This window comes from Drosophila persimilis, unplaced genomic scaffold (assembly GCF_003286085.1).
Source record: "Drosophila persimilis strain 14011-0111.01,24,50 unplaced genomic scaffold, DperRS2 tig00000124-arrow-pilon, whole genome shotgun sequence".
In the NCBI taxonomy this organism is placed as follows: Eukaryota; Metazoa; Arthropoda; class Insecta; order Diptera; family Drosophilidae; genus Drosophila; species Drosophila persimilis.
The window spans coordinates 3,297,060-3,317,594 of NW_020825294.1; the positions used below are offsets into that span (position 1 = coordinate 3,297,060).

Consider the following 20,535-nt stretch of genomic DNA (forward strand, 5'->3'; position numbering starts at 1 on the left):
ATTATTTTTAATTTTTTAAATAAAACTCCTTAAAAATCTTTTTAACGAAGAATTCAAAAATAAATTTTATTCGTAACTATTAAATAGAACTTTATATTTAATTATAATTTTGTATATATATATTTTTTTTAAATATAACAAGATTAAATAAGTTTATAGCGCAACCATTAAATACAAATTTTAAAACAATTTGTTAGATTGCAATTTTTATTTTTGGGCAATTTACTAATAGTTTTCTTCTTATTAATGCCAATTTCTCTTGTCTCTTCGCCACCAAAATCAAAATTATTAGGAAGCTAAAACCATTTTATGGCAGCAATTGCCTGTTCAGAAACAATCTTCACAATTAATTACCAGGCTATCATTTATCGTTTTGATTTAATGTTTTCCGATTGCCTCTCTTGGCTTTGAATACTCTATGGTGCTGGTGCTGCTGTTGTTGCTGTTGCTGGAATTTTTATTGGTACTCGTATTTGCCGCATGTGGCAATAGCCACAATCTGACATATTGGAATGTCGAACTAATGAGGTTTCCAAACCAAAACGTACTTACCCCCATTCGCCCCCGTGCAGCCCGCCAGTGTGTGGAGCATATCTGCATTCGTACGTTCACAAAGAGACGGACAGATAGCAGGAAAGAGTATGCGAAACCAAATCAAATCACATAACATGTCAGCTATGTTGGTCGCTTCTACCACTGGCTCGGTCCCTGCCCCACGTACCTACCTACCTATATCAAAAACCGAACAGAGCCCAGAGCCCAGACCCAAGCCCAAACCGAACCAAACCGAACCGAAGAGAAACCCCCCACTGAGCACAACCAAACCGAGTGAAACCAACTAAAACAATTCCCTTAGCTATGCTAATGACGCGCAGTTTCCTCCTATTGTATGCTACCTTTTGCACTATTTTAGCCTCCCGCCACCCCCCTCCCCTCCCCTTTCGCTGTCCCTCAGCTGTCACCTGTCCCGCATAGGTGCCATAGGTAACCTCCCATCAACCCGGCCCAGCCAGCCCAGCCAGCGGATTTCGCCACCTCCTTGCCATTGCCATTGCATTCTCTTTTCCGCTTTTCTGCTTTTCCGCTATGCATGCGACGAGGTTAAATATATGTTCTGTTGTGGAGCCTATGCTAATGTGTGGAAGGAGTACGAAGTACGAAGTACATACAAGGAAACGAAGGAAATGGAATACTAAAGATCTGTTTAAAGTTTACCCTTTTTGAAAGAAACTCAATTTTGTATAACTAATATTTGGCTTTCGTGCATGTTTTTGCAGTGGAAAGTGTTCTAAATTGTTGGGAATTATTAGATTTGTATGGGATAATTCTCAGAGAACACTCTTACAAATTTTTTAGTTAGAAATTCACTGAATAGATAAAATATCTGCCCAGTATTTTAGGAGCTGCCTTTCGTATACCGAAAAAAGTTTGTAAAAAGAGAGAGTTAACTTTAAAGTAAAATATCTGATGTATCTGCCTTTAAAAATAGTCTGTTTATGGGTGCTTATCTTTTTCTTAAATTCACATCAATATCTCCTCTCAATAGAAGATTATTTTCAGTTACAATGCAAGAGATTACCAGTTGCCATAACTCTTGCTTCTGTACACAATTTATCATGCATTCTTGTGAGATTTGAACGTGTCTAAAGGGCATGTAATCTTCGATATGTCAAATATTATTGCCAAGATATTTTTTGCACTTGTATTTGCAAGGATATATGCATATAGATTCCTATTCGCTGTTTGTGAGTTGTTGTCGACATCGTCGTTTGGTTTGGTTTTCGATGGTTTTGGATTGTCCTCGTCCTCATCCTCATCCTCGTCGTACCTCCATTCTCATTCTCATTCCCGTTTCCATTCCCATTCCCATATTCTTTATCTGGTTCTGGCTCTGGTTGTCGTCGTCCAATATGTGTCAAATGCAAATTTAAATCTTATTGAAAAAGGGGATTATGTGACAGCAGCAGACGCTGCTCCAAAAAAGGGTGGCTGGAATGGCATCAAAAGATGGAAAGGTATTGTTAAGCGAGAGTGGTAGAGAACGGGAGAAATGGTATGGTTCTTCCTACACATCTTTTTCATTCAGATTGTGGGTTCTGCTGCTGCAACTAAAAATGTCACTCTTCCGGCTGTAATCGAAGGTGGAGGAGGAGTGATTGACTGGCTGAAAGAGAAAGAGAGAGAGAGAGAGGCGAGAGGTTGACTGGCTAAAATACAGAGAGAGGCTAGAACACGGTTAACTTTTGAAGGTTGAAGTAGAGCCAGAACCGTTTCTCATTTGCATCTTTTGCTGTCTTCCCTTTTTTAAATGGTTTTTCTTTCTTTCTAGTTGGTTTTTCTACCGTTATTTTTTTTTTGCATTCAAATTCTCTTGGTTTTTGCGGTTTTTCCATCATTGCATTCATATCATCATTTTGGCATCATCTCCGCTTAAGAGTTGGGAATATAATAGAAATTCTACTGCAGTCCATACACACTGCTAGCCCCCATTCCTCAATGCCTCCTTTCGTTGCCAGTAGTCTAATCCCACATCAACATGCACACCACAGACACATCCGTATATATAAATATATAACCAATACAATGACATGACCATACAATATTTCTTCTCCACAAAATGTTTTATGCTTGGATGCTACCTCGCTCTGTCATGTCCTTTGTGTATGTGTGTGTGTGTGTGCTGGGGGGATATTCAATATTTTCCAGGCATTGAAAATGTTCCGTAGATGTGGGGGGGGGGGGGGGGGGGGGATGGCATGGGGGTTCGTCCCGATCAGAGGAACGCTTGTATATATTTCAAAGCTTTTGTTATCAATATGTCGCCTGCTTATTGAAAATAATACAATATTCGTGTGGCGATAAAAGTGGATGGGATGGGTGGTATGGGTATTTGGATGTACGTAATATATCTCTCTGTCTGTGTACCTTATTGTGTGAAGTATCTACAAGATACTCACTCTCTCTCTCTCACTGTTGTGTCACCTGTCGGTTGGTGTGGGCTTGGGCGCACTTTTGGTACATTGATTGTGTCATCATCATCATTTGAACTGTAATTCCCAGTGATTCTTTTTCAAAATACGAAACCAAAATAACGAAACCTTTTGATTAAACCAATACCAAAAAAAAAGGTATATTATATTATCCATATCTGGCGGCAATATTTATACAAATCGAAGCTTCTAAAGTATTTTTGTTTAAACATAAACATATTGAGTGGATGATTGTTTGTTTGTTTGACTGTTGGTTGATTCTTTGTTGGGTTTGTGGGTTTTTGTGTGTGTGCTGATTGCGCCTTTTGTTTTGTATGAACCAATTTCAATAATGGCCCAGCGATGTCATTAAATATGCATACCACAAATGCCACTACCACTACACACACCACACACTTTCTTCCGTTTCGGGGAAGGTAGAGACATCGACATATGTATCTTTTCTGGAGGACTGGCAAATGCCCCGCACGTAGCCACATAAATTCCTAAATTCAAGCTCTCTCTTCTCTTACATTAAACATTCCTTGCCATTCAATTCAATGCGATTCGATTCGATTCGATTCGGTAGGGGAATTTGTGTACAAAGGGAGTCATCGTTTTGGTCCTGGTCCTGGTCCTGGTTCCCTCTCCTAATTGAACAAGCCCTGTAAATGCATTAAATCCCTCCCAAAATACTACCAAAATAATGAAGCTGATTAATTCAATCAGTTGTTATGTGGCACGCCCCCCTTCTGTAGGTATTCCTCACATCCTCCTCCTGGAGTTCTGTTTGGGGGCTTGTCTTTCACCATGTTAAGTAGTTTAACACGCTAATGTGATTGAGGCCCCTATGCCAAGGGCCATGCCCACTGAGGCCTCCCCCATCCGGTGATAGATCAATGAATTAAACGTGGCCAGAACGGAGTTAATTTTTGATGTATATGGATGGACAAAAGGGCTGCATAGAACTCTTCTTAGACTGGTAATCATAATGATGACTTCATCAATTCATTGATGGAGAGAATCGGTATAAATGCAGACTTCTTGGGGCTTAGCGGCATGCCCCATTCTTCCCCCTGATATTCCCTAAAACAAATTCGTTTTTGCTCCTTGAAATATTGTAAATTTTATGTATACACTTTTTTTTCCGCTGTGAACCACCTATGTTAAAACCATCTGTAAAAATCGATGGATAAAGGATTACATACGATACCTTAAAAGACTCCTAATTAATCTACCTATACCAGAAAAATACAAACTCCCAAGGAATAAATTTATTTCGAATTTTTGCGAATTTTCAAAGTCAAAATCTCGCAAAATAATACCGCAAAAATAATCAATTTTGAAAAGACCACATTATTTCTGAGGAAAAAAAAACAGTAAATAAAATACAACATTTTAAAAAATTAAACCATAAAAAAGTAGCAATATTTTTAAAAATTTTGTAAGCCCCAAATCTATCAGAAAAAGTCGTTTTGGTTCACATCGAGAATAGTTTTAAATTTATTTACCTGTAGAACATTGTATAATATTTGTTGAAGAATGTTCGAGTGATTCCAATTAATTGGCATTGAATCATAAATAAAATCTCAGGTCAAAAAGGAGCTTGAACATTTTTTTAATCTTTATTTTTCATTAAACTAAATACAATTATAATTAAAAAATTGTTCAGTGAAAAAATTAAGCACAAAACTGAACAACAATATATCCATATTTCTGTGTGGTTGTTTTTAACTTTTTTAAGTATTATTTTTCATACATATTTTCAGAGTTTCATTACTATATTTCTGTATAATTCCTATCTACAAAAATTTTTTTTGCCAATATCATGCTTCAGGTTTTTAATAGCTTTCGTTTTTGGAGTATGGCGAGTACGAGTACAATATATAATAATAATTTGACGCAGCAATCCCATTAGTATTTATGTGTGTTTGAGCCAGATGGAGAATAATTATTAAAAATGTATGTGGCTGTTGGGCTTTTGGTCATTTGCCGTCATATAAATTTGACAAAATTTCACACAAATTTATATAATTTTCAAAATGATGCGATGCGATGCGATGCCGTGTGCAACAGATTTGTCTACTTAGTTTTGGACTAATTCCTGGGCGGCTGCCGTCGATGATTGAAACTCATTAGAGATGCAAATTTAAGTGGAAATGGTAGGAGAACTCGTATGGCAGCCAAATGCAAATGCAAATGCAAATGAATTAAATATTGAAATTCAATAATTATGAAGAGCTCCAAAATATTTCCACAATTATTAATACTCGTTTGAGAGCGACAGAGAGAGAGAGAGAGAGAGAGAGGAATTTCATAATGCAATATTATCATGGGAATCAAATTTTCGCAAAAGCGTAGGAGAGCGGGGGAAAGTCAATCACTTTGATATATTAAGAGTGTGCTTTCTCGAATGACCTTTTTCGTCACTCATTATTTATGTTCGACCTTGACTGTTGGTGGGGAAATCCACTTCATATCTATCAAGGCATCATCATTGCTGGTTCTCGGGGTGTGTGTGTGTGTGTGTGTGGGTGTGTGCTGCTACCATTCGTTGTCAAAAGTCAAAAGTTCAGTCTGCAATTTGAACATGACATTTGTCAGGAGACAACACACACGAAGACAGAACGAGAAACGGACTGGATGTGGATGTGGAAGTGGAAGTGGAAGTGGCACAGTGGCACAATGGCAATGGGTGTGTAAGTGAGAGTGAAGGGAAGCCGACATGGCGACATATCAACTGAACCTTAAATCAAGTTGTAAAGAGGCTGGGCCAAAGTGTTCAGGGGATCCCCATTCTCTAGCTGGGAGCAGGAGGAGCAGCAACGGCAACAGAAAAAGCAGCAATAGCGGCAGCTGTTGATGAAACGACAGCAACAACAGTCATAGCAACACGAGTAGGAGACAAAAAAAAACATATATAAGAGTTTTATGTTGGGTGTAACGACCAGGTGATACCTCGATTTTCTATTGAAGGCTAGAGAGCTGTTCAAAAAATACTTGTTCAGTGAGAGATGGTAATTCTGTCAACCAGAATTTCATGTGCATGACTGGCAACACTTTTAAGATATAAAATGAACACCCCTGCGCACTCTCCTCGCTCCAGCGTCAACCCCTGGCTCACTCGCCTCGTTCCTGCGCCAAACCCCGGCTCACTCGCACTTCTCTTTCCACCCACAACTTTTTCTTCCTTATTCTGGCTTTAATAATCTTCTGATCTGTGATAGGCCTCGACTGTCTGACGATACCTACTCTAAAACCCTTCCTCCTATAAATATGTTCCATACACCTTTACTGGTCCAACACACCCTCGAACTCACCCAAAAATCGGGGTAACCAAAAGAAAAGAAAAGCGAAAAACATACCGAAATGAAGATGGGCAGCTGCGAGGCATATGCGGACACACACACAGACACACACACTTACGGCAGGAAACCCACACCATCGCAGACAGATACAGACACAGATACGGGAGAGAGCCAGAGACGCACATGCGGCTATAAAAGTGACAAATGTTAAACGAAATGTAAAGAAAAAAACTGACAACAGGAAGACGCCATGTAATGAAGCATAAAAAGGACATTTTTCAAGACGACTGCGAATACAACAGCAACAGTAATTGATCAAAAAATCAAGTAATACTGGAGGGGGGGGGGATATGCCGAAAAAAAGCACAGCTTTTTATAAATAGATTTTAAATAATTAATGAATGTGGATTTGGCTGCGGATTATATCATTAGTGTCTGACTGATGAATGTTAAGTCTGCCTGGAAGTTGTACGAAATTCAATCTATTTGATACACATTTCCAGAAATAAAATATCCATCAAAATTCTTTAGAATTTTGGTATAAATATTTGCCTTCTGGTTGAAATAATATTTTTTTTTGTGTTCTCATATGATTTCTTCCTTTTGTATTGAATAACAGTAAACAAATATCATAACTAAATATTTTAAATATTCAGAGCTATCATATTTTTGGACGCCCCGCTAGATATCCGCAAAAAAAGGGATTTCTCTGTTCAAATGTTTTTTCCATGTGCCCTATAAGGATATGTTTACCGATGTAAATCTTCTGCGTGTGTGTGTGTGTGTGGCACAATTTAAAGAACCTTCTCTGATTACATTTCCGTGTGGATTGCACAAATTACGAGCATATCCAGATACGAGTATGTACACATGTACATATGCTACGGCCAGCGAACCGTGTCGAACCTCATCAGGTTTATTCTGTTGGGGGAATCCCCAGCCAGGACTCAGAAATCATGGCGTGCCTTGAGGCGACCCACGACTGTGACAATGGGCCGCAAAAGTAAAAGGCAAACGAAAACATGGCCATTGCTGCAACTCCATGCCCCACTGTGTTGTCGTTTCATTGTGCTCGTCCTTCGTCGCATAATCGAAATTCATTTTCACGCTTGTAATCAATGCGACAACGCCCCGGCCCCGGCCCCGGCCCCCAATGCCACGCCCCAGCCGAACACCGCCCCCCCCACCCCGCAGGACCACGCCCAACTTATGCAAATCGTTGACTTCGTGCAGTCTTTATACCCTCCTATGATACCAGCATTGCACCGCACCGCAGCCCCCCCCCCACCTCCTGAAAACGTAATTGCTAAAAAAAATTTGTGTGCTGAAAAAATAAAAATAAAAATACAAAAAAACGAAACGAAACGCAAAAGAAGCGTCGGAACAAAAAATGAGAACAGCAAACCGAATTTAATTTGTTTTTCGCTCGTTTTGTGCTCGCAACTTTTTCGTTTTCTTCTCGAATTCTCGTATTCTATACGAGATATATATATACATATATATATATATGTATGGGTGCTTCTTCTTTTGTTGTCTAGCTTGTAATATTTATTATCGAATTGTGTAACATAGGTCGGGTCGGGTGAGAGGGGGGCGAAGGTACAAACGGAGGAGGAGATATGCCAACGCAGTGCGAGCAATTTCCAGAACTTGAAGTAGAAGTCTGGGACCACCTCCGGCACAAGTTGCAGTTGTAAGTTAAATTTTTTTTGGGATACCCTAAAAAACGGGTATTTAAAGGTAGAGAAGGACTTTGCACGCAGAAGCTAGGAATGTGATTAAGATTTTTCGTTAACAAACTGAATGAAAAGATCTGTTTATTCTTCTAAGGAATACCAATCTCTTAGTTTTTTAGTTTATTTCACCTAAACCTGAGACCAAAATATTTTTTAATTATTTTTATTATGACAAATAATATATATATATTTTTATTGTTTTTATTCATTTGCCCATTTACTCATTTATTCCCGCCCAAAATGGACAATACCCATGCCTTGGCTGCAGTTCAATGCCCTCCATAGAAACAATTAATTGGAACACAAGTTTTGTGGAGAAACTGGTTTTGTTTCTCTAAAGCTAAAGCTTCACCATTGTTAGATTTTATGTAAATTAAAAGTAAAAAAAAAAAATTAAAAATAAAAAATATCATAGATGTTGCCCAGGATAATTCTTCACATCATAGTCTATATTAACCTGCTTCAATTAGCTGCCTACTACTATCATATTTATGTCACTTAAACCCAAAAAACTTATATATTTATTACCTTTTCTTCACCTGCAAAAACCCCTTTAAGAGTATTCGAACTTTGGAACCAGCCCAAGGCTAGATCTGGGCTTCCTTTCATGTTTTGCGTGTATTTGCTGTTGCCCCATGACTTGTTCTTGGAGTTTAAAATGTTTGCTGGGATTGGCTGTCTGTCCAGGTCATTGTCCTCGAGACCGACCGACCGGGGCCATTGGTATGCACACGCGTGGACCTCGCATAGTTGTCCTCGACAGGAAGTCTAACCTAACCCGGGCATATGCCCTGCACGTATTGCCCTTATAAATTGTTGCCAAATATATATGTATCCCCGTACCCTACCGTACAATATGTATGTATGGGTAGTGCTGGTGGAGAACTCTTGTGCTGCATGCCCCCCCCTGTACTGGCTGCATGCGTATGACAGTTGCAATTGTGCTTTAGGTTTGGGTTTGGCTTCGACTTGGGGCTCTTTTTTTTTTGGTATGCACGGAGGACAATTGCAAAAGTCGTTGCAAACTTTTTGCCAAGCCATGTTAACTGTCAGTCAATACACGAAATGCGAATGATATGGCTTATTTGTGTACGACGGATGTTGACTGTCCCTGTCCCTGTCCTTGTCCCTGCTCTGCCTCTCTCTGTCTTGCTCCTTGAGCTTCTCCTGCTCTGGTGAAAAGCCAAAACCTTATGACTTATTCAGTGAATGTTTGGTTGGAGTTCTCCATCTCTCCCTCCCTCTCTCTGTCTTCTCCAGCTGCGCCTGGATACTCTACAGCACTCTTCAGCTACAATTCTCGTCATTAATTATACGCCACGTGTCGCCGTCGAAGCAATTAAATTTACGCATTTAATGAGAAAAGCACCGCTCAAACGTGCCACCAACACAGCGGCAGCGGCAGTGGCACATGGAAATACACGAAATACCCGCAGTAGAGTGAGGATTATTGGCAGCAGAGCAGAGCAGAGCAGAGCTACTTAATTAACTGCATGGTCAATAACTTTTAGGCACAACTTATGAGCTACACTTACGCCCCAAGATTAATGGCATTTCGATTCTGCCCATTGAGGATGATTTCCTTACGGCTTTTCTTTCGTTCTAATACCTTTGAAGGCAGCTATTTATGGTATTTCCTTTCCTGGAATACAAAAGGCTGGCATTTCGGCTGGGCTGGGGCGTTGGGGGGGCTGGTAATCACAGCATAATGAGTGCCTTCACACCTTTTGTTCTTTAAATAGAAGTCATTAACATTTCATTTGTATAACTTTGGAATTGGGTAATTCATGTACATATTCTAATACGAAATGGGAGGATAAGACTAAGAGAAAATGTACATCGTACATACAGTAAATTATTTATAAAGCTGTAATATCTTTCTTTGCCCTTCTGCTTGGATGTCAGATGTCTCTTTAACTAATAGAAAATTCCATGTACCATGTATTCCATACCTCCGCAAATTAGCCAATTTGAATGAAATTTCCAGACCAAAACAAACACCACCTTATACTCGCAGGACATCCTGCAAGTTTAATACATTCATTAGGTTTATAACGAGGCACGCATATCATCTGTCGACTGGTCTCCGCGCCCTCCTCGGGGAGTCATTGACACACATTTCATCATCAAAGTGCCACAGAACGCAATGAACGATGGGCCAGTGCGCTCATCTATGGGGAATTTCGTACTCTTAACTGATGACCACCCAACACCCTCCCCCCCCTGGACATTTCCATATACAACTTTAGTTGGAGCTTGGAGCACACTGAAAACTTGATACTTTGACCTTTTTCGGTGTTGGGGGCGGTGGGGCGGTGGCCCCTGGTCTTAAGTGGCGGTCAAGTGGCTGGCATAATCAGGCGACGATAGCGATGTGGCAATGGCAACCATTTAGAAGTTCAAATCCTCAACATTTCCAGCCCTGTGCGTGTGCCCGCAAATTTCCAATTTAATTATACACCTGACCGCATTTGAATATTCCCTCTCCACCGCCCCCACAAAAGCATTCATCTAGGTATATAATACACTCGTATACATGCCTTGGACCTCGTAAATTTAACGCATTAAGTTATTTAAATAATGTTCTTTTCTCGCATTTTGTTTTTGACTTTTCGTTGGGGTTCTACGCGCTTTACATGTGAAATAATTTTGGGTAATGGCAGCAACGTGATTAGCCCAAATCATGCCACATATTCATAAATTTCTCTCAGCACACGACCCGCTCACTCTCTCTCTGGCTCTGGCTCTGTCGCTTTAATGCCTTAATGAAGCCATTCCAGTTAGCAAAGTGTCGCCATTCTGGCTTCTCATTCCTACATTGTACATGTGCAGCCACGTAGAGAGAGAGAAGTGCTTTACAGAAGTGCTGGTTGCGGTTGGATTGCTGCAAATTGGAGTTGGATGAGGGCTGTATGTGAGTGCAGAAACCGCAGATCAATGCGGAGGCTCTGTGATGACATTTGTACGATTATAATAGGCGCAGTTTATGCAAATTGGATTGACAGAAGAGGTTTACGCAATGAAATGAATATGATTTCTAAATTATATGCATCCAAACACTGATGATGGATGATGAGAATCGATTGCATAAAAGGGAAAAGAAAGGAGTGATTACCAGGGAATAAACCCAGGGAAAAAAGCCAAGAGCCTCGAAAAGTTACACTTGGATTTAAATATTTGTTACATTATTTGTGCCTCGAGAGGGGAAATATTAAAATGGAAGTGTTTTCAATTACATTTTTATAATTAATCAAAAAATATTTGATCCCTATATATTACATATTTAAAATAAATAAATTTCATATTTAAATTGAATAAATTTCATATTTCATATATTTCTCAAAAATTTAATTTAAAACATATATTTTGAGGTGTTTATTTATTTAAATTATTTATTTAATATTTCATATTTAAATTAAATACATTTTATAATTAAATTAAATAAATTTCATATTAAAATTAAATATATTTCCTACAAATTTAATTTAAAACATCTATTTTGAGGTGTTTATTTATTATTTATTTTAATTATTTATTTAAAAGTGTAAATGGAATACTTATATTTAACTCAAATTAAATTCTGTTTAATTTCATTATGTTTTTAATTTTAAATCTTATTTTTAATTTAATGGCTGTGTTTCTTTTTACTAGGCCATTTTTCTCCCAGTGTAGGAAAGTGTGTCCTGAAAATATGTTCAATCCAATTAAAGTTGGGCTTCATTGAACGAGAGATTGATTACAACCAAAACTAAAAGAGCTGCAACTAAAAATCAGGGCAGTTTCATGTTTTCTTTAATTTACCAAACAAATATTGCGGCGCCAAGTAAATCTTTTATTTTAATTCAATTTAAGCTGTCGAAATATAAAGTAACTTAAAGTTTAACGAAGACTCTCTGGCAGAAGAACTTTCCCTTGGCCAAAGCCAAAAGTGAGGCGAAGTCCTGGGCAAAAGGAAACTTTATGACCTCCTTTACGCATAAATATGTACGCCGGAGGACGACTGCGAGTACGAGTGCGAGTGTACTTCATATACATTAAACAGCCGGCAGCTATGAGAGCAGCTAAATCTACTTGAGGCAGAGCTGCATATTTTACCTCCTCAAACGGCAGGCCAAGAGAAATCCCATCATTTAAGACCCAGGCAGGCAGGCAGGCAGACCTCTTAGTGTTCCTTTGAGCTCTGAGGCTGTGAAAGATGCGTCGGTGAATTTTTTTCTGGTTTTTGTGGATTTTAACTGCCAGTTTTCTGTTCTCTGTTTGCCTTTCAATTGCCAGAAAGAGAGAGATGGAGAGCCAGGCTTTGCCAGAATCTGGCCAAAATCTGCGTGAAACACTCATTGGGCTTTCGGGGATGTAGGATTTTTGTTTTTGGGTAATTTACACACAGATCTGGAAGGCTTCCACCCCGTCCGTTAGACACAGATACAAATCACACGTCAAAATCAAAGTTAATCCCTTTTGTGTTATGCACAGCAATTGAAATTATGTGCTTAAAGGCTTAAATCCTCCGCCTAACAAACAGCCAAATAAATAATACAAATAAAGCAACACAAAAAGCGCATAAACCAGCGCAGCAACAACAAATAAGCAGAAAATGTAACAATCCAACAAACATCCAAACAAGAATCCCCCAAACGCAGCACAAATTGCGTATGTTTCTCTCCCCTCAGATATTTCCCCCCCAGCGCCCCCCTTTCATACGACTTTTGCCATTATTTGTGTTTTTATTGCGCCATACATGAAACATACACATAAAAAAAAGCAAAAAGAGGAAAAAAAAAAAACCAAAGTGGGGGAAGTGAAAAGAAGTACCGTGAGGGATTTGAGCATTGAGGAGCCCGGAGTGGACCGAACCAGACCGGAGTAAGGTAGCAAATCGAGAGCGCCAGAGGAGAGCAGCTCCATCGCCAGCGCCAGCGCCAGCGCCATTTGCCACAACTGCGTTCGGGGGCACTTGAGCGAATGGCATAAAACACCGCCGCGGACACACACTCTTCGGACCCTCGTGCAGCGGCAACAGAAACAGCATCAGCCACAAATAAAGGCTCGAATCGTTTTGGCCAACTGGGGATTCGACTAGCGGATACCTAGGGGTTTTGCAGGGGCTCAAAATTGATTCTGTAAGACGTCAGCACAAAAGTATGCTACGTTTTTATATACCATAAGGAAAAGGGGAACTCAGGGATCTTCAGGGGGATTTCCGCCTAGAAAAGAGCTTGGAGATAGGTACTTCTAAAAATTAAGCCTAGAGACTAGAAGGGGATGATTATTTACCACATTATATAGCATAAAAACCATGATATATGATGGGACATGATTTATTATACCCACTTATATGGCTACGAAACTTTTGGAACTATAAAAAGACGTTCTGTGTAGTAGGGAAGGAGTGCCTTGGGTATTATGTATAAGTTTTTAGACCATGATATTTCTAGATATTTCTCTCTGATGATCTTTATCTTTGTAAACTCCTGCCTATTCCTATACAACCCTTTGATACCCCTTTGAATTGGTTATAACTGCAAACAATAACAGATTTATTGCATATTTCGCGCTGGTAATTGAGATTAAACAATTGAAAAAAAAAAAGTAAAGAGAATTGAAAACAGCCGCACGGCATTTCATAAACCCCGAGTACACACATACGCGAAAGCGATGCCATAAAAGCTGGGCATAAATTTAAAAGCTCGTATATCGCTTTGGCTTTCCCCTCAGTCAATCCTTTTTTTCGTTGTCCCCCCACCTGCCCCCTCTGCGCATTGATCCTGGGGGCCAATCATTTAGGCCTCTTGGTACCCTTTTGTTGTCGCTTTGCCCCACTCGAGCATGTAATTCGTTTAAATAATTGTCAAGTGCCTGACTTTATTTATGACAAACTTTTAATAATTTAATTGCTGGCCCAGCAATAGCCAGGGAGGCCAGGACCCAGGACCCAGGGCACAGAGCTCCCCCCAATTCTACTCATTGTTGCAATTGCTGGATTTGTCGATACCGTTGCTGTTGCTGCTCTTGCTGCTTTTGTTGCTGCGTTCGCATTTAATTGATAAATGCGTCAGGGTCTGCGACAGGAGGTGGCAGGCAGCACCGAGCGACGGACTGGCAGGCTGGCAGGACGGGAAGGCAGGCAATCGAGCGAGTTGCCAGCTGTAATTATAGATGATTTGAATAATTCAATGCCCAGAACCGCCCCGGCTTCAGCTCCCGACCGCCAGCTCGTGTCGCGTTTTGTTTACGCAATTAATTGTGCGGCAGTGTGTCCGGGAGAACAACAGCAGGACCCAAACAGTGGGCTGCGTATTGTTGGAAAAATTAAACGAAATAGAGGGTTATTTTCTGGGATTTAAATTTTTTAGTAGGGAAAAGCGTTGACTCAAAAATTAACCGCAAAACGCTTAGAAATATCCTTCAAATTCAAAGCCTCAAGGCAAAATAGTACATCAGAACAGGCGAACGAAAACAAGAAGGTAACGAAAATGTGCATGTGAGCATGTCGTGGATAACAATTTGAACGGAAAGAAGCGTGCCGGCACATAAAAAAATAGAAAATAAAATTGTTAACGCACATTTAATCTAATAAATTTCAAATTCAATGGGATGTCAAAGGAAATATTTAGTGGAATTACTTCCTACATTAAAGATTGTGCCATTATCGTACGCATATAATTCAGTTATTATTTAGTTGTTTCTTCATTTACTAATTATCCGCCTTTTCACCATTAATTACTTTTGCACCCTTCGGTCATTATTTATGTGTAATTTCTTTCAGTTTTCCTGTACCAATGTACCGTCTAACGGGTTGCTTGGTCATCATTTGTGTTTGTCGGCCTCAACTTTCTGGTTCTGCACTGTCATTTGCTTGATAAGCATTGAATATACGTACATACATACAGAGCTCCGACACACACACAGACAGACGCAGTGGGACACCGACCACGCCCACCGCACGACATGACACGCTTCGGTTGGGGGGCAAGTCTCTTTCTCTTCCTCTGTCTCTGTCTCTCTTCTATTTCCCATGGATAGTTTTGCGCCTGTGTCGTTCATAAGCAATTCATGTGTTTTCCGTAAACACTTCAATTTAATTTTAGTGCCTCTGGGCGCGAAATTGCTGTTAAATTATTGAGTGAAAGAATTATTAGAGCAGACCTCGCGAAAGAGTTGATGAAAGAGGCCTCGCCCGCCGTACATCCGCGGCTTTTCAAGTTCAGATGCGAAATGGGATTTGGGGACCTGGAGACCTGGAAGCACCACTTCGCAAAGCTGGTGGGTAATTTTAGATTATAAATATTTGGATTCGCTTTAAGTAAGGAAGGTCCTTATATCCATAGATTCTACAATGTCTTATCTTAAAGTACACTTTTCTGTAGATCCCAAAACCTGTTGCCTTCTCAATATCCCCAAACTTTTGCCAGGAGAACTCCCGCCTTACACCTTTTGCTAAAGAGTTCTCCAAGCTGTTGCAATCAGGTTTCAAGTTCAGGTGCGAATGGGATTGCCACTGGGACCTGGAGTCACGACTTGGGGAAATTGCCTAGGTCGTTTTTTTTCTTCGCCCACCTATCTGCGAGCACGGGACGACTCCCACCGGCACATAATTGCGGCAAGTCGAAGATAAATTACCCAAACTCAAAACTTTGACCTAAGCGCCGTTTCCGTGAGTAAGATTAATGATGCGGCAATTGCCAACAGCCAACAGTTCTCTGCTTCTCCTCGTGCCCCCCTGCCCCATGCCGCATGGAAACGGCCGGCACACAACTATCACAGCAACTCGACAACTTTATGGGATTTGAATCAAGGGTTGTACTCCAGGTTTTTTGGGGGTTCGGATTGGAGCTTTGGGAGGATGGACCGACCCTTTTTTACCCGGTGGAGGGGGGTGGGGGGCAGGGCAAACAACATAATAATTTCAACAGAAGGCAACTATAAGAGTGCGCCACATGTGGCGACCCCTGTGGCCATGCCCCTTTCCATCTCCAACCCCATCCGCGCCACTTAGGTGCGAATGGGTGCATATTTATGGATACAGATACTGAGATACTCAGCAGAAAAGATACATTTATTGCTATGCCATAAACTTTGAGTAATAAATTTTATTTTTATTGTTCTGACTGACTCCCGTTGACTGACTGGCTGGCTGGCTGGATGGCTGGCTGGATGGCTGGGTTCAGAGTTTGAGTTTCAGCAAAGAAATCACCTTGTTAGGGAGTGCTAGTGGCAGGAGATTGTACGTGGAGAGGACGGTGTTCAGGGACGGGGTGCACTGCCAAATTGGCATATTTATGACCCAACGCCAGTTTCACGGAAGGCGCTGCCAAAATAGCAAAAAGCGATAAACGACACTTGAATGAACTGACTGTACTTTGGAAATGCGAATGTGTGTGTGTGTGTGTGTGGATGCATCTTTGAGTGTGTGTGTGTGTGATTTATATGGCCAAGCAATTGTAGCCAATACCTTACTGCAGGCTAACATATTTTTTAGAGCGCCTCACAAGATGAATGTATCTTAAAGTTTGCGGCGCTCTCTGCTAATGGTTTCATAAAACCCAATCCGTTGCATATGTGCAAGTCAAGCGCCCCAAAGATGGATCGTTTTGCATCTGTCAAGGTGTGATATGAGAGTGGAAGAGCTATAGACCGGCTCACACTTGGAAGTAGTTTGTGGAGCGTCTAACGGGGATTCGATGATGGGAAATTGTTTAAAGAAGTTATTTGTTTTTGGATTTATGTAAAAAATGTAGTTGGGAGTAAATGTATAGATTAATGGACATATATGAGGGATATATAGATAAACAGTAGTGTTATAGTGTTTATTCCAGTAAAAATTCATTATTTTTCCCCTCAAGAGATGCTCATTGATTCGCAAACTGAGGTTTTATCCCTCTTATATATGATCCTTAAGTAATAAATACCCATACCCATAAGCAAGATTGGGTCCTTTGCTAAACCCCAGTCTGGCAACACCCTAAATGTTAATGACGTCCATAGAATGGCTAATAAATATACCCAAAAACAATAAATACTCTGTATTATTCATGCCATAAACTGGTTACACAAGTTTCGACAGGCTTTCATCTCCCAGAACCCTCAAAGCTAATATTGTTACTAGCCGGAAAAACCCTGGTAATCCTCCGCCGACTGGCAACGCCCTGCACAAAACAAAAAAAAACTGTACTCTAATAGAGGAAAGCATTTCCCTAACGCCCAAACGCTTTAGCCGGCTGGAAGCAGGAAGCCAAAAACAAAAGCAAACAGTTTTCGTGAACTTTTTCGGGGGGGTGGGGGGGGCAACCTTAATTGACTTGACGCCGATTAACTGAAATGTATCTTGAAGATACATACATACCATACAGGAGTATGGTATATGGTATGGCTCGTCGGCCACACCTCAACCTTTTTCATGTTCGGCTGCGTTAAATACACGCTCACAGTTTGTTAAGTTCGTTTAAAGTTTTGATCCCCGTCTGAGCGGCGGCCTTAAAATTATTTTTATTTGTTTTGTTGTTGGGCAAAAGCTCTGCCTCATCCGTAACCTTCACCAGTGCAACAGCGGGCGAAGCAGGAGCTGTGTGGAGCAGCTTATGGGCTAAATTTAAAACCCACATCCAGGCAGGCGCACACACACAGATACACGAATGGTGGAAGAGGCAACTTACATATGTTATTATCGCACAAACTCGCAAATTTTCACCAGAGAGTGGCGGAGGGAAGCGACGGGGTGGGGCGGGGCGAGGCAAGGCTCTGGCAACGACTCCCCAATGAATGCTACGCTTTTTCCTGCTGCGCTGCTGCTGCGCTGCCTCTGCCTTCGCAATAAGCTTCAGAGTCAGTTTTCCAGCAACTACTCGTTACAGTGCGAGTGCGAGTGCGAGTGCGAGTGCCGGAGATCCCCAAAGGAGGACGCTCATCATATTTATCCTGGTCCTGTGTCCAGGTCCTTCCTGCTGTTTGTTTTGCAGCTCGTTGACATTTCATGTCACTGTGTCACCGACATAAAAAATTAAAAGTATAAAAATGATGCAGAGACCTCTGTGATCCCCTCCTCCCACCGCACCATCCAACGACCGACCGAGCGACTCTGCAGCTCTGTTTTTGGGGCAAATCGCTGGCATTATATGCGTAATAAAAACTTGTGGTCTGCCTGGCTGCCTTCGTGCCGCTTGTTGACCTTTTCGTGGCAGTCAACTCCGGTATCTGCTTCTCCCTTTCTCACTGTTGAATGAGGCAAGATGATGGCCCCAAAGGCTAAGGGAGTGTCGGATGCAGAGGAAGGACACTTTATTGTGTAGTTTGCTCTTTGGCATACTCTTAAAATGCAGGAAAAACGGGTATCGGACATTTTATGGGTATTATCAAATGAATGAATAATGAGCCGTACATACTCGTACGAATACGAATATGTCAAGATTTAAAGATACCTTGACGTTGATTCGTCAAGAATTATTTCTGTACTTTAAGATTCCCAGCCCTTATTTTAGCCGAAAAAGTTTAAAAGTATACAAATTTCGAATTAACATACAAATTTTAATATCAAAATACATTTTGCAGATGTTCCAGTGGTTAGGCTTTGAGAAAGAGCAGATGTCAAGGACAGATCCTAAGATACTTTATTTTTTAACAATCTTTGTTGATTTGCCTTGGAATATCCATAGAATTGGATAATTAGCTGTATCTTAAACACATCCCTAAGATTTCTGCACATTTCCTGCCAGTTCGTAATGAACTTTCCAGCGAATTTCCCCTCAAAACTCAGCTCTGGCTTTTTCTATCTTTTTGGTCCTCAGATAAATATATACCTAACGTTTTCTGTTGCTCATCTCTAGCGTTTTTTTTAAGAGTATCCCAACTTCATCTGACTTGACTTAGTTTCTGTTTAAACATTTTGTTTATTTTGTTGTGCTGTGCTGTAAAAAAGTTTCTGTCGGACAAGGTTGAGGGTCAGATGGAAGCCGTCCGTCCGCCTAGCCCGCATCTGCCGGGGTCCCTCAGCTGGGGGGCGTGTGTGCGTGACAGGCGTCGCTCCTGACTGTCTCATAGACCCCTAGACCCCCCACTCTTACTTTTAGCCCCCTTCCTGACCTGCTGCTGTGTTCTTGGCCCAGAGCGTTGCCTGTTTGCTGGCCGTCTGTCAGCCGACAAGCTAGACATTTGCCGTATCAAAAAAAAATACAAAAATAAAACGCAAATAAAAAACTTTTACGACATATTTATCTTTTTCGTTTTTATTTTGTCGTCCGTCCGGCAGCCTCCATCCTTCGACTTCGACATCGACTTCTTTGACTTTGTGGATGTTTTGTATGTTCTGTGGAAGGTGCACACAAAGGTGGTTACGCACTCAACCGTATGATGTATCATTTGTTTTACATGGTCAAAGGAAAATACTTCGATTTGTCACCATCCTGGTGCTGGCTGCTGGCTGCCTGCTGCCTGCCATAATGAAAAACAATCATCCAGAGTGGCGGGCGGCAAATGGAAAGATCTTCCTGATTGGTTTTTGCCTCCCTACCTCCCGACCTCCCTCCCCCACATCGTGGCCGAAACATATGGCCAAACAACAGGCGAAAGATTAAGACAAATGTCTCCGATTTGGCCCAATAGATTTATTTATTTATTGAAATTGATCCCCCCCACCCCCCACCTATTTGTGTATGTGTGTGTGTAAATCGGTTATTCCTCCTTATCGATATCCATTGACTGGAATATTTCAAGTCTAGCCAAGGTCTTGGACAGCCCTGCGATAGGATCATATTGGGCCACTACCGACTCCATTGGCTTTTCGATGGTAGCCTCAAATCTTTTGAGCAATGAGCGACGCGTCTTTGCGAGAGATGGGTTCTTGGCAAGAGCATCCTCCATAGTCTTCGAGACCAGTGGCTTGGGTCCTGCAGTGCGATGCAGATGTCGCTTTGTATAATAGCTTCGACTTGGTCTATAACGGAGACTCTCCAAGTTTAAAAACTCGATCCGACTCTTCTTTGGCTCGATGTCAAGCGCTTGACGCGTCCTTGAAGTATTCTCATCGTCGAGCGACTTATGGCGTTTGCGGTGTTCAGTATCGCACGAAGAACTTGCCTCTTGGCCCTGGGACTGCTTGAAGTGCTCGTCTATTGGTTAACGTAAAGTCAAGCAAAAGAATTTTAGATTAATATGTGCACTGACCAAGATTCAAGTTCATGATTCCCGGTATTCTTTTTTCTTCTTCAGGGATTCGGATATTTCTAAATTGGAAAAAACTGAACTAGAAAATTCTAACTCCTACCACATCGACTGTCAGCGAAATTGATAACTAATTAGAGATGCATTTCTCACATATCGATTACTTTTTAGGCAATAGGTATCGCGACAAATATACTCGTATTACCTGTACTCCTTATTGCCCCTCTTTGTTTCTCCTTCAAATGGCCTTCAAGAGGTGTCCCTGCTCTTTGATGTATCGCCATTATTGCAGGCCAAAGCCTATTAACTGTAAAATATATTCCCTCTTTATTTCTCAGTCGAATAAGCCGCTCTTCTGGTCATCGCCTT

General features: G+C 41.0%; 1 protein-coding gene across 1 annotated transcript; it reads right to left on the reverse strand.

The window, feature by feature from the left end:
* Positions 1-19,663: 19,663 nt before the first annotated feature.
* On the reverse strand, positions 19,664-20,214 carry LOC6593407. Its single transcript, XM_002018825.2, has 2 exons — positions 20,170-20,214; positions 19,664-20,114 (listed from the first exon to the last, which is right to left on the reverse strand). The coding sequence occupies exons 1-2, from the start codon at positions 20,183-20,185 to the stop codon at positions 19,678-19,680; spliced, it is 453 nt and encodes a 150-aa protein (XP_002018861.1). The 5' UTR covers positions 20,186-20,214; the 3' UTR covers positions 19,664-19,677.
* Positions 20,215-20,535: the final 321 nt, after the last annotated feature.